Raw genomic sequence first — 13,140 nt, 5'->3', positions numbered from 1 at the left:
TCTCTTCATTATAAAGCACTTTAAACATTGGTTGGTTTTCAAAGGTTTCGGTGCGCAAACGTTTGTTTGGGAGTCGTTTGAAAATAGAGGCGTTTTATTATCCATAATTAGATTATCTAAATGACAATCAAATAACTAAATTTTGTTTATTAACTCTTGTCACTGTCTGTGCTTCCATCAAAAAATCAGTATGTTTCACAATTGTCATTTCTAAATTTCTAAGTATGTTTAAAAATCATGGCACCTATTTATTTAGAAATCACTTCAAGTATCTTCGCTTGGACAACATATTATTACATAGTACGATTACTAACAAGAAAGAAATCCACAGAATTCACGATACGAGTACTAGCTTTAACACATGGATTAATCACATCTATTCTTGGTACTCATCAATGCTTCCAAGGTGATGAATATCCAATTTTTCGCCCGTTAGAACAAACAACACAACTTCAAAGATTAATTTTATTAATTAGCACTGGTTATTTTTATGTGGATTTATTTTGGTGTTTGTACAATCAAACGGAAACGAAATTAATGTTAACCCATCATCTTTGTAGTTGTGTGGCACTTACAAGAATTTTATACAGAGGAGTTACAGGTGGCCAAGCTTGTTGTAGCTTGGGATTCTTGGAAATAACGAATCCTTTATTACAATCACGATGGTTTATAAGATCATATGGTTACCACAAAACCCCATTATTTGTTGCAGTTGAAATCACATTTATTGTAACATATTTTATCGTCAGAATCATCATTGGTACCATTTACTTCGGATTCGCCATAATGCAAAAGGAGAATTGGTGGGAATACGCTTTATATTCAATTTCATTGTACGTTATGTCCTGGCTGTTTCTTATCAATATTATATTTTATTTGAACAATAAATATCAACGGAAAAAAGTTTTACCAGCTACTGATTCAAAATCGGTTTTAGCTAATGTATCACAAGAAGTTGAACTCGCTAGATCTGCAACTTTGGATAAAACCGGAAGAATAACTGAGATTGAAAACGAATAAAACCATTTTTGAGTTATTTATCGGGGTTTAAATTATTTTCTTTAATTCTTTGCATTAAAATGAATAAAAGGCTGTGTGCGTCATCTGTTGGGACATAATTGAAATGATATGAGAAAACTAGAAAACTGTTGTCTTTTGTGTTATACGCATTTCAATAAGCAAATTGGTGTAATAAAAGTTGCCTAATCGAAATGTGTTTTTATTAATTTTTTAATTAAAAGTTGTTGATATATTAATTTATATTTATTTACTAAGAGGTCAACTAGAATAGAAGAGAATTTAAGCCTATGTTGACAATGGTGAAAAATAGGGAAGGAGAGATTATTAGTGCACAAGCACAAATGTTAGAAACATGGGAAAAATTTTTTGAAGAAAGACTTAACATGATAAGTGAGGAAACAGAAGAAGAGTTGGACGGCAATGAACACTTAGAAGACATGGAAGACGCAGAAGATGAAAGAGAACAATATGACCCCCCCCCACGGAACAAGAAGTACGGCATACCGTCTGAACCACTGAAACATGTGATAAACAAGCTGAAAGATCATACATGTAGGCTGGCTTAAACTCCCAAAAGACTGGAATATAGGCATAATCGTGCCTATACATAAGAAGGGAGACCAAATCGTATCACTGTACGTGAAGGTCCAAAATAACTTATTAAGATCTTTTCAGACAGGTGTACGCCAGGGGAACAGCCTATCATGTCTACTGTTTAATATCGCTCTGGAAAAGGCTGTAAGAGAATCGGATTTAGCAAATAGAGGAGCAATTTTTGAAACCCGCAAGAGGGGCAGGCTTAGAAGCAGATATAAGGACAAGGTGGAAGAAAGTCAAAAATGCTAGGAGTTAGAAACTGAAAGGCACGAAATAGAAGATAGTGGAAGCTGATCTTAGAACAGGCCAAGACTTACCAGCGGTTATTGTGGCAATGATGATGAAGTACTCTTCACAGTACATAAATTAAGCACGATTCCTGGGTTGAAACTTTTAAGGACCAAGACCAAGATTGTGTCTAGAAATCTTTCAGTATTTTATCATAAACACTTTTTTGACGATATTGTACGTGAAATGACCCAATACAGGGTAGTTATTTATCATTATACCTCGTTAGGTCCTTGGCCTGCCTTCAAAGTTCCTTCCAAACTTGTCCATCCCGCGCCTGTTGTCTCCAACCCCTGATCTTTGACCTTCTTAGGTTCAACCAATCGATTTTCTACCCATAGATACACGGCGACCAAAGATGTGGTACTTTTCCATCACAACATTTGCACTTTGATAAATTTAAAATGTTCTGGTATATCACAATCAGTACATTCATAATCAAAATCAATAGGTTAAGGTGGCTCAGCCATCTAGAATGAATGGATGGCAGTAAAGTTACGCCAAACAGTTTTTGGAACCTTTAAGAGAGGCAGAACTAGAAGCAGATATAAGTACCAGGTGGAAGAAAGTCTAAAAAGGCCAAGGCCCACAAGGGGTTGTGGTGCCAATGATGATGATGACAGTTATTTTTAATTGAGATGTTTCTTTGGGTGATTTTCAAGTTTGGTTACTAGTTAATCTGGAGAAAAATAGCTTTACACACGAAAAGAGTACTTTTAGGATACATATTCCTATGATATGTATGAAAACCACGCCGTGAAGTAACTGCTCTTCTTATTCAGTATTTTTAAAACCTCCCAAGCAATGTTATCATCTCTCAAGAAGTTAAGACTTAAATACCTAACAATATAGGCAACCCAATATAATCACCTGCAATTAGGGTTGCAATAATTTAATTTTTGATTAAATAAAATAAATAACATCCTTTTTGGAATATGAAATAAATGTTTAACCTTTATTTCATTACATATCCTTAATTTTAATCAATTTAAAATCATAAAAACATTAAGTTTCAATTTAAATAATCCCTAACCTCAAAAAATTCTATCATGTTTAAACAAGATTTTAAGTACTATAAATCCAAAAAACCGCCACCAAGCTATGAAAATGTTCTTAATTTCGACTCAGAAAATATCCTACACAAAGTAGTCAAATAATTAAAACCAATTATAATTATATTAATTATCATATAATTTTATTCTTTTTTAGGTTATAAAAAGAGAAAGGATAACAACAAATTCGAGTCTATTTGGTCTTATTCCTACAGAAGAATGGGAAATATACGATATTAAAGAAAATCCTGGTTTAGTTTTTATAAAAAATCCTTTTACAAGCTTAGGACAACGATATTGGATAACAAGATGTCTTAAATCGTATCCCGTAACACCAAATAAGACAAATTTAGATATTCACGATTTAATACCCCATAATGAAACTTGGTGGGAGAGTTCTAAAGGCGATAATGAGATGTTAAAGAAATTGAGATGGGCTACATTTGGTTATCATCATAATTGGGATACAAAAGTAAATTACATGATTTCCAAAACAATATATTATTTTAATTAATTTCTAGATTTATTCAGAAAACTCAAAAAGTATTTTTCCAAAAGATCTTTATTTCTTCACCAAGCATTTCGCAGAAACATTAAGTTTTAATTTATTTAATCCAGAAGCTGCAATTGTAAATTATTACCATTTAGATTCAACATTATCAGGCCACACCGACCACTCAGAAAATAACTTAGAGGCACCTTTATTTTCGTTTAGTTTTGGACAAACAGCTTTATTTTTGATTGGTGGTGAATCAATTGATGTTAAACCTACAGCTTTATATCTAAAAAGTGGGGATGTGATCATTATGAGTAAAAAATCAAGATTGTGTTACCACGGAGTCCCCAAAATATTAAATTGTGTGAATAAAAGTTGGGATTTAAACGAAAATTTTGATATAGATGAACAGATAGAAGATTTTATAGATAAAAATATTTTAAATTTATGTTGTGATAATGATAAATGGGAGCGATTTAATAACTACATAAATAATTCGAGGATAAACATTAATATAAGACAAGTTTTAAGGAAAGGGGAAATAAAAGTAAATAAATGAATGAAACAAACTAAATGTTATTTGTTATGAAACTACAAAAATATAGGAAATACATATTAATAATACAAGAACTTAAAAATTAAAATCAAAAACAGGTTCCTCAGGTTCCTTTATATCCTTAAAGTTAAACTCCTCGAAAGAAATGTTTTCTTTTATTAAATCAAATGTAAAACTGAAATCTGGTTCTAATAATTTCTCTCCTTTCAGTTCTTGGTAAAACTTGGGTGGTGGAGTTTCTAAATTCCTTGAAACGGGAAATGAATATTCAGGCAATACAAAATCTTCAAATTTATCCATTCTGTTAGTGCAAATATCAGCTAAATACTCTGGAAAATCTTTCGGGGAAGATGAACAAATATTTTTACATTGTGTAGAAAAAGCAGCTTTTTTAACAGACCCAACATTTTGGCTCGATTTATTAAAAGAACGATCCATGAAAGGTTTTCTTGCTGATTGAGTGCCTTCATTCTTTCGTTGTAGCACACTAGAATCTTATAAAAAGCGGGTTTATTTTATTACGAGAGTTATTTAAAGATTACTTACTTTCTTGGCTGAAATTCTGTCTTACAAAGCTTTGAATAGACATCGTTGCAACTTTATCTTACAGCGTGGTTGAACCAAGACAAGAAATGATCTTTTTTTCAACGGACAGATGTTTAAATTGACATCTAAACAAGTTTAATTGTCAAATTTGATAGTGCCATCTCTTAACTAGGAACGAAACTAATATAAAGATAAATTAACAAAAATGTATTCTGAATTAAAATTTAAAAATGGAAAATTTTGTTTGTCACTTTATTATTTTTATAATTAAATTAAAATAGTGATTAATTTATAAATAAAAATGTGGTTAGTTTAAATTTAAATCAGTAATTTAATTGTTTTGAGTTTTTCCCCAAAGGTGGCGCTACTAATCTAAAACCCAAATCTAACTCTTTATAGGAATATAATAATAAACAATTTTCTACTAAAATAACTTACTTTTAATTATTAATTTAATTTATTTTTATTTATTTATAAAAAATATTAAAATTTAATCTAAAAACACGTGACATTTTAGTGGTAGATGTCGCTGTTCTCAATCGATCTGTCAGTGGTCACAATCTGTGGTCACAATTTTTGTCAGCTGACTTCGTTAAACATAGTGAAAAATCAAAGAAAATGTCCGGAAAAGACAGGCTTCCAATTTTCCCATCTCGTGGGTAAGTATTTAATTAAAATTCTCACCGTATATTAATCGTTTTCATTAAAAATTTCAATAAATTTTGTTTAAAATCCATGTTAACAAATTTCAAGGGAGTGACCTAATAATGTAATTGTTATTTTCTTTTTAAACTAGTGCCCAAATGTTAATGAAGGCGCGTCTAAAGGGTGCCCAAAAAGGTCACAGCCTTTTGAAGAAAAAAGCGGACGCCCTGCAAATGCGTTTCCGTATGATTTTGGGTAAAATCATTGAGACCAAGACTTTAATGGGAGAGGTGATGAAGGAAGCTGCCTTTTCTTTGGCCGAGGCTAAATTTACAACAGGAGATTTCAACCAAGTAGTACTCCAAAATGTAACCAAGGCCCAAATTAAAATCAGGACCAAAAAGGATAATGTTGCTGGTGTAACTCTTCCTGTGTTTGAAAGTTATCAAGATGGTACAGACACTTACGAATTAGCTGGTTTAGCTCGTGGAGGTCAGCAATTAGCTAAATTAAAGAAAAATTACCAAAGTGCTGTTAAACTTTTGGTTGAATTAGCTTCATTGCAAACATCGTTTGTAACTTTGGATGAAGTTATTAAGATTACTAATAGAAGAGTAAACGCTATTGAACATGGTAAGGAGGATTAACAAGGATTTTTTTGTTTTTGTGCATTTAACATTTATTTTGTTCAGTTATCATTCCAAGGATTGAGCGTACTTTGGCTTACATCATTTCGGAACTTGACGAACTTGAAAGAGAAGAATTCTACAGATTGAAGAAAATCCAGGATAAGAAACGTATCGCTCGTAATAAAGCAGAGGCTAAAGCTGAAGCTGCAAAAGCGGCAGCTAAAGCTTTGGGCGAAAGCTATGAACAAGAAAATGCAGTTAGCTCTATGTTGGACACAGGAGATGAGGATCTCCTGTTTTAAAACAAATAAATTTTTTTTCTTTTTCTTATGTTATCCCAACTATGTAATTGATTTGTATATAAGTTCCCATGAAAGTTTTTTCAGTATTTGTAACAATTGTAATTGTGTAAGATACTCTTATTGCTTATATACTCCAGGTTAAAAATAAAAAAAATCATACAGAAATGGTTACAATAAGTTACAGTTTTTAAAACGTATTTTATAAAGGAGTTGGAAATTTATTTGTAAATAAATAAGTCGTCGATTAGAATAGGTTAAAAAAATTAGATCAATTATTTTGATGTAATTCCATTTTTTTTCTGTCCAATTATTAAAATGTTAATATAAAGAAATGTAATTCTCTTTAAAATTAAATAAATGACTGTTAAAATGTAGTTAAAAAGTAAACTTCCTTAACACACATAAAAGGTTTGTATTTAAGCCTTCATAAAGTTTCTATGGAGTTTCTATTGATTAAATTTCGAGATTCTCAGAGTTAAATTGTCCAATGTGAAGTGGTTAGTCAAAAAACATTCATGTTTTGAGTTATATTTCACTTATCTATCTTATTTCAAAGCCCTTTAATTAATAAAGTAGAAGGGTAAGTACTTTGTAGAAATCATCTTATTTTCTTAAATTATCCATTTAAATAGTGAGTATATGGGTGATTAGTTAACTAAAGCAATACGCTACTATAGAGAGATATATTAGATCATTTATGGATTAGCATGAAATATGTCCAAAAATATGGGGCAACATTCAAATTTTCGATGTGAGAAGCTATAGAAGATAAATATCAAAGAATTTGCTATCAGTGAGTTGGTCATGTTGACATAATGCCTACAGGTCATTATCATAAATCAATGTCTATAAGTAATTGGTCTTTACGTCATTCTTAAGCTCGAAATGAATACATTAATACTCATATTTATTCAACATACTTAAGATGATTGACTTTTTTAAACAAGACTCAACATTTTCCTGGGATGGTAGACGTTTCAAAAGAACCCTGACCTTACCCAACATTCTTTTCAGACATGATTGACATTTAAAAAGCAAACTAACCGTACCTAACATTCCTTAGTTGTTTATTTTTCGTACATATACAAGGTGGCACAAAAGTTGTCATCCGATGTTCTTTGACTGTAATATTTTTAATGAATGGTAAAACTTTTATTATGTCTTAATTATTTTTTTTCATATATGTAGTTGAAAAAATGATATCTGCCATGTAGTCGCCATCAGAATTGATAATCATACCAGCCAAATTTATGACATTTTCCATCACTTCTGACAAAACTTGCGGCGATAGGATTCTTGGCGAATATTCTCTTTGAGGGCTACAAGAGTTTGGGGTTTGTTAACATGCTCGTGACTTCAAAAAAAAACCACAAAAAGATGTCTGGAACGCCAAAACGAGATAATGCAGCTTTTAGAATTTCGGTTGTGGCTCGTGCAGTATGCGCCGTTGCTCCATTCTGTTGGAACTATATGTTCTCTAAGTAGTCGCAATTCATCCAATTGAGGAAGGAGAAAATCGTTGAGCATAGCTTTGTAGCACTCGCCGTTCACAATACCGATATTCTCAGCAGAACGGCTGTTCTAGGACCGGCCAGACCTGGAAGCACTTCGTCTTCCTATACTCTTCAAGGCAAGCGGCTAAACGGGTGGTAGTACAAATAATGACGCGACGTTCAGTCTATGTAGAACACACACCAAGACCGTCTTTAAGTAGTATAGCTATGTGCGTTCTGGACCAAAATCCCATAAGATTTAACATAGGGGTCCAAAATCACATTTTATCCCCACCACTACCTCCTTTCGAGGTTCTGAAGTGAGGTGTTGGAACTTATGAGAGTATAGAGGTGGTGGTAACCTTTATCGAAGACATGTTTGGCTAGTAGATGGGTTTATCTATAAGATAAATTTAACTAAAAGATGGTAGTAATGGACCTTAGTACGGTAGAGGAGTGTTATAGTTACCGGTTAAACAACAACAAATTATTTTTGTAATTCGCGACGGTAATGAAAGCTATAACAGTACTCAAACGGGTGCTGTAATGAGACTCTTTACAGCATCCGATGCTGTAATGAGATTTTAGTAACATTTTATGCAACCAGTTCAAGTTGGTGACATTGGGTCATTAATTTTTCTAGTTGTCAATGTGACAATTTTTGTCTTTGGATGTTTCAACATGTTCTTAGCATCGAATACAAGGTCCACAATGATGAAGACATTGAACTTTGAGCAATTTCTTTTATTTTGAGAGGTGTATATCAAAAATTTCTTTCAGGTGAATACATTTTGTGTTTTGGCAATTTCTAATTGTCAATTTAGATTTCTATTTTCAAGTGTTACGTTGTTACCAACTGCTACATACCTATTTCCCTACATCGTCAAAATTTATTTTATTCTTGTTAAAAAAAGGATAAAAACGCGAATTACAAAAAATAGCAGAAAAAACACGTTTCATAAGACTTAAAGCACTCATTCATTAAATAACTCGTTGCTTTGCCACTCGTTTTTCAACTTGAATTCGTGCATTTCAAGCATGTCTTACGAAACTTGTTTTTTAATATACCATTACCCTACGCTTTATCGATTTACGTATCCGCAACAGATTTTCTGGAGCTTCTTTAAAATAATCTGCGGATGATTGTGATTTCTTATATTTTTTATACCATGTCCTCATCTTCAGTTGTTGTTCATCGATAGGACTAACATCAAATTCTTCATAGGTGACGTCGGTTTTGCTAACAACACAATAATTGTTTATTACTTTACGTGTTGGATCATAACATTTATTCTATACTTTTACCCATAAATGCATTATGGGTATGTGTAGGTCCTTATGTTTCATATACCCAACTAACATTTCCTTCTGATACCTCAATTTTCTTGCTTCATCGCAAAACATTAAAGATCTTGGTAGGCGGTTCCAAAATAATGTTGCCTTATCAATTCTTGGGCAATTATATTGTTTAATAACGATAGTTTAATTCGATCTGCTGTGGCTTGAGTAAGGTTCAGCAACTTTTCATGGGTACCTCCTTGATCAAAAACAATCAGAGATTATATGTATATCTCTATTTCTAGTGATGTTCTCTTTGAAATATTTCAACCGTTATGGTAGTATTGAAAATACGCTAGTTTACATCTTCTTGGCTGTTGAGGTATTGATAGGGACACTGAAATTTCCATATTATACGTATATGATGTTTTCTCAAATTTAAACAGCATTCTTTAGAGGGTATCTTCATAAAGATTAAGACTGCATTGTTTGCGTATTAGATGATTTTTACATCCTTCTTGCCCAACCTGCATCCTTTTCCATCACGCATCGTTTCTTTAATTATTTGGTCCATCACTAACTTAAGTCGAGACCATCTTCTTGTCTCACTCCAGTTGTAATTGGTACACATTTCGTGAGTCTCTCCTCTATTCTTACAAAATCCTAACTTTGCATCTATAGTTGATAGATAGAATCTATAGTTGACTTGTTTTTACTGAATCCCTATTGTTGTCAATATTTTTTGTAATAGATTTGTATTGGGAAGAAACTGTAATGCAAAAACAAAGAATCATACGATTCACGGACCATCCACGATATCATCACACTCTTTCTGAGCTGCTGAATTCACCCTTCAGCTCCGTTTGGAGCTACACATCGAACTTCTCCGCTGTTTACAGCTCATTTGGTCCAATTATTGGAGCTTTAGTAATTGCAACATGCTAGTTTATAATAGTGCGGGTCAATTCTAAAAGCAATTCCTGCAAGCGTACTTTTGGAACCTTGGACGAAAATAATTCCGTTGAGACTTTCTTTCATTATTGTTCTGCTATGTTTCGCAGACGGGTCTAATAGCTTTTAGAATTATTTAAGAAGATTTTTGTGTTAATTGGAAGTTAATCACTTACTTCAGAGTAATTTGTAGTCAATTTACTACCAAATAGATTACAAATTTTTATTATTACGATTATATCTCCTTGTTTTATAGCTTAATTTACCGGAGATACTCGGCTTGTTACCGATTGTTGAATATCCGCCGTCACAAGACTGAATTTATTGGGTTTAAATTGGACGCTATTGCGCTATTCAGAGGTGTATTAACTCAAAATTTGCTTTAAAAAAATCATAAATGTTTCAATAACATTCAAGTTTTATTTTAAATCCTACTAAGTTTATTATTAATAATCAAGTTATAATTTATTTAGATAAATAAATTGGTTTTAAATTGTAATAATAAAGAATAAATGATGTTGTATATTTTACATGATAAATTAGGTTGTATGTGGGATTGACAAAAAATTTCAAAACTAAATTGATGTTTTTAAAGAAATTATGTTTAAAAAGAATTTAATCAGTCCGGTTCTGTATTCCAGAAAGTCCCGGAGTCACTGCGAACAACAGGAGCCGCACATCCAACGTTTAGTTTTCCACGAAAGCTCTGACTGAAAACATCTTAAAGCTCCCCTTCTTAGAACAAAACTTTTTCTCCCACACACAAAAAAATCATTCCTTTATAAAGGTAATTAATTAAAGATTATATTAAAAAATAATTTATTAATAACAATTTTTTTCCTTACAAGAAAATGGAATATATGAAAGTTCCAGAATCTCGTTACGAAGAAGTTATCGAGTATTTACGTGAAGCTTTTCCAGATGAACCTTTAAACGTTGCGATTGGTTTATGCCAAAAAGGGGTTCCTTGTGAACTTTTAGAATCGCAAGATTTACAAACGTTACGTGATGGTCTTTCGGTGATGGTTATTGATAAAGCAACCGGGGAAGTGGGTAACATTTCTTTCTCATTTTGAATAATAAATTCCACTCCATTACCCCATTTGTGCTCTCATCTAGAACTAATTAAGTTCTAAATGCAATTTAAAACCCGGCGCATCCACCAATTTTAATATATTTTTAATTACGTTTTATTTAGATAGCTGGAGTCGCGTTGAATGGAATTTCAAGAAAAGGCGATGTGGAAACCGCGATGGAAGCAATGAAAGACATCGATTCAATCGAATACCATCACATATTCGAGCTGTTATTCGGTTTAAATAAAAAAGCCGATCTTTTCAATAAATACAAAGTCGATAAAATTTTTGAATTAAGAATTTTAAGTGTTGACGGTAAATATCGAGGACGAGGTATCGCGAAAGAATTATTTCAAAGAAGCGAAATCGTCGCCGAAGAAAGTGGATTTAAACTGATTAAAGTGGACGCGACGAGCTTTTTTACCCAAAAAATCGCCGAATCTGTCGGATTAAAAACCGAGGCTGAAATAAATTACAAAGAATTCGAAGACAACGAAGGAAAGAGGATTTATTATAAAGTAAAATCACCGCACGATTATTATAAGTTAATGGTTAAAGAATTAGGAAATAAAAAATAAATTTATCGAAAGCTCAAAGAAGAGTTTGTACTACAACTGCCATGTGGTGTGAACGTCTTTAAAATAAAAAAGAAATAATTCATTAAAATTGTTATCTGGTTGTGATATATTTATTTAAATAATTAATTTATAATTTTTATACGAGCAATCAATCTATTTAATCTTATCTATTAATCTTGGCAAAATGTGAAATGTTAAATGCAAAATAAAAAGGCTCAATTTATTTAATTTGTTTTTATCCGTTTAAAATCAATAAAACCACCTCAATTTAATGAACCAACACTTCTCAACGTTGTACTCAACTTTAACAAGATTTCATCCAATTTAAAAGTCATTTCAACCACAAAAAAATAAAAAACAAATAAATAAAATCAATTTTGACGAGGTTGTAGTGGTAAAATGTAAACGACACCCAATTTAATTTCATCCATCTTATCTTATTTGTGGGTTTAATTACGCGTCAACCCCTCAGGATGGATGGGGTCCTGAAGATTGCTCCGTTAAACCTCATTTTCCCGCAGGAATCTGCACCACGTAGTCTAGGCAACGTGCGAACAACTAAACGTTCCTTTCCTTCGATCATGAACCGACCTATATTCAGGAATTCATTCCTCAACAAGCACCAAATTGAATTCTTAGAATTCTTTCACACTTCTATCTGTATGGAATTTATTAAGTATTTAATCAATTTTTTTTTATAACTTTATAAAGATGTATACAAAATTTTTAAATTAAATGTTAATATATTTGCCAATGTGATAAATTGAAGGAAATTCTTGCTCACGTGATCTAAGAACACCTCATTTATTGGAACAACCTTAATTAACCTTTGCTCCAGAGGTGGAAATCACACATTGGTTGCAAAATACTACATGGGGATTAAATCCGAGGGTTACAATGTGAGTCTACACTTCTGTGATAAGACCCATGGTAGCTCAAGGAGCCACAGTTTGGTGCTCAGCACTAAAACATGCACATAAAACTAAATTGCAACTCAATAATTTCCCAAAAGATAGAATATGTCTCAAAGTTGTATTGCTTACAGCATGTATAGCCGAGTTCACCCAGAGTTCTCATTCTGAGGTCGGTCAGAAAGGGCCAAAAGGAAATCAACAAGTTTCATGTTATAAACCTGTTTTTAAGTCAACACCGATTGTAGGCTCAACATGGTTACTGATCTAATAAAAATAGAGTCAATTCTTAAGAATTTAAGCATATTTGTGGAAGATTTTCATGGGGTGCATCATGGTGTTACAGAATTGTTGCATACTGATCATCATTTATTGCTAGCAACTCTTTAACTGTATTTTATTGCTGAACAAGGCTACAAAAAGATTACAAAGGAACATTTGGCTTTGTAACAATTATTTCCAATCAAAACGAGAAATTAGATTTTAACTTTTCCTTACTATCGCCATCTATTGGATAAAAATTACAATTACTTAATCCCGTAATTTAGGCAACTTTAAATACACTGCAAAATCATTTTAATTTATTAAACATAATTAAAACGTAAAAACAATAATATGTATTAAAATTAACATTACAAAATGAATTAATAATAAAATAAGTAATAATTAAAAACAATTATAATCCATTGTTAAAAACCGACGTCCTTGAATTTAACAGCTGA

At 32.0% G+C, this 13,140-nt stretch overlaps 4 protein-coding genes and 1 long non-coding RNA gene across 5 annotated transcripts; 4 read left to right on the top strand and 1 right to left on the bottom strand.

Annotated features, from left to right (window-relative positions):
* Window positions 1–156: 156 nt before the first annotated feature.
* LOC111429026 (TLC domain-containing protein 5-like) lies at window positions 157–1,212 on the top strand. The gene has a single exon (XM_023064813.2). The coding sequence runs from the start codon at window positions 238–240 to the stop codon at window positions 1,018–1,020; it is 783 nt and encodes a 260-aa protein (XP_022920581.2). The 5' UTR covers window positions 157–237; the 3' UTR covers window positions 1,021–1,212.
* A 1,718-nt stretch (window positions 1,213–2,930) lies between these two features.
* On the top strand, window positions 2,931–4,027 carry LOC111429025 (alpha-ketoglutarate-dependent dioxygenase AlkB). Its single transcript, XM_023064812.2, has 3 exons — window positions 2,931–3,050; window positions 3,115–3,429; window positions 3,479–4,027. Exons 1-3 carry the CDS (start codon window positions 2,955–2,957, stop codon window positions 4,010–4,012), a joined length of 945 nt encoding a protein of 314 aa, XP_022920580.2. The 5' UTR covers window positions 2,931–2,954; the 3' UTR covers window positions 4,013–4,027.
* On the bottom strand, window positions 4,010–4,711 carry LOC111429027 (uncharacterized). The gene is made up of 2 exons (XR_011641847.1): window positions 4,556–4,711; window positions 4,010–4,503 (listed from the first exon to the last, which is right to left on the bottom strand). It is a non-coding gene; the product is annotated as an uncharacterized lncRNA (long non-coding RNA).
* Window positions 4,712–5,089: 378 nt separating this feature from the next.
* LOC111429017 (V-type proton ATPase subunit D) lies at window positions 5,090–6,505 on the top strand. Its single transcript, XM_023064805.2, has 3 exons — window positions 5,090–5,214; window positions 5,352–5,833; window positions 5,893–6,505. The coding sequence occupies exons 1-3, from the start codon at window positions 5,174–5,176 to the stop codon at window positions 6,129–6,131; spliced, it is 762 nt and encodes a 253-aa protein (XP_022920573.1). The 5' UTR covers window positions 5,090–5,173; the 3' UTR covers window positions 6,132–6,505.
* Window positions 6,506–6,619: 114 nt separating this feature from the next.
* On the top strand, window positions 6,620–11,586 carry LOC111429022 (arylalkylamine N-acetyltransferase 1-like). The gene is made up of 4 exons (XM_023064811.2): window positions 6,620–6,711; window positions 10,495–10,640; window positions 10,702–10,902; window positions 11,052–11,586. Exons 3-4 carry the CDS (start codon window positions 10,705–10,707, stop codon window positions 11,505–11,507), a joined length of 654 nt encoding a protein of 217 aa, XP_022920579.2. The 5' UTR covers window positions 6,620–6,711; window positions 10,495–10,640; window positions 10,702–10,704; the 3' UTR covers window positions 11,508–11,586.
* The last annotated feature ends 1,554 nt before the right edge of the window (window positions 11,587–13,140 follow it).

Source organism: Onthophagus taurus, chromosome 11 (assembly GCF_036711975.1).
Source record: "Onthophagus taurus isolate NC chromosome 11, IU_Otau_3.0, whole genome shotgun sequence".
Lineage (NCBI taxonomy): Eukaryota > Metazoa > Arthropoda > Insecta > Coleoptera > Scarabaeidae > Onthophagus > Onthophagus taurus.
The sequence above is the reverse complement of the archived record's forward strand: the minus strand, read 5'-3'. Positions and strand labels throughout refer to the sequence as shown.

What these genes read in the sequence shown, in the direction of transcription:
- LOC111429026 (XM_023064813.2), top strand. Translation starts at nt 238, where the DNA reads ATGGCACCTATTTATTTAGAAATCACTTCAAGTATCTTCGCTTGGACA.
- LOC111429025 (XM_023064812.2), top strand. Translation starts at nt 2,955, where the DNA reads ATGTTTAAACAAGATTTTAAGTACTATAAATCCAAAAAACCGCCACCA. An exon ending in CAGAAAATATCCTACACAAA is followed by an intron (nt 3,051 to 3,114) that starts GTAGTCAAATAA and finishes ATTCTTTTTTAG; the next exon opens with GTTATAAAAAGAGAAAGGAT. An exon ending in ATCATAATTGGGATACAAAA is followed by an intron (nt 3,430 to 3,478) that starts GTAAATTACATG and finishes ATTAATTTCTAG; the next exon opens with ATTTATTCAGAAAACTCAAA.
- LOC111429017 (XM_023064805.2), top strand. Translation starts at nt 5,174, where the DNA reads ATGTCCGGAAAAGACAGGCTTCCAATTTTCCCATCTCGTGG. An exon ending in CCAATTTTCCCATCTCGTGG is followed by an intron (nt 5,215 to 5,351) that starts GTAAGTATTTAA and finishes TTTTTAAACTAG; the next exon opens with TGCCCAAATGTTAATGAAGG. An exon ending in AGTAAACGCTATTGAACATG is followed by an intron (nt 5,834 to 5,892) that starts GTAAGGAGGATT and finishes TATTTTGTTCAG; the next exon opens with TTATCATTCCAAGGATTGAG.
- LOC111429022 (XM_023064811.2), top strand. Translation starts at nt 10,705, where the DNA reads ATGGAATATATGAAAGTTCCAGAATCTCGTTACGAAGAAGTTATCGAG. An exon ending in TTGATAAAGCAACCGGGGAA is followed by an intron (nt 10,903 to 11,051) that starts GTGGGTAACATT and finishes CGTTTTATTTAG; the next exon opens with ATAGCTGGAGTCGCGTTGAA.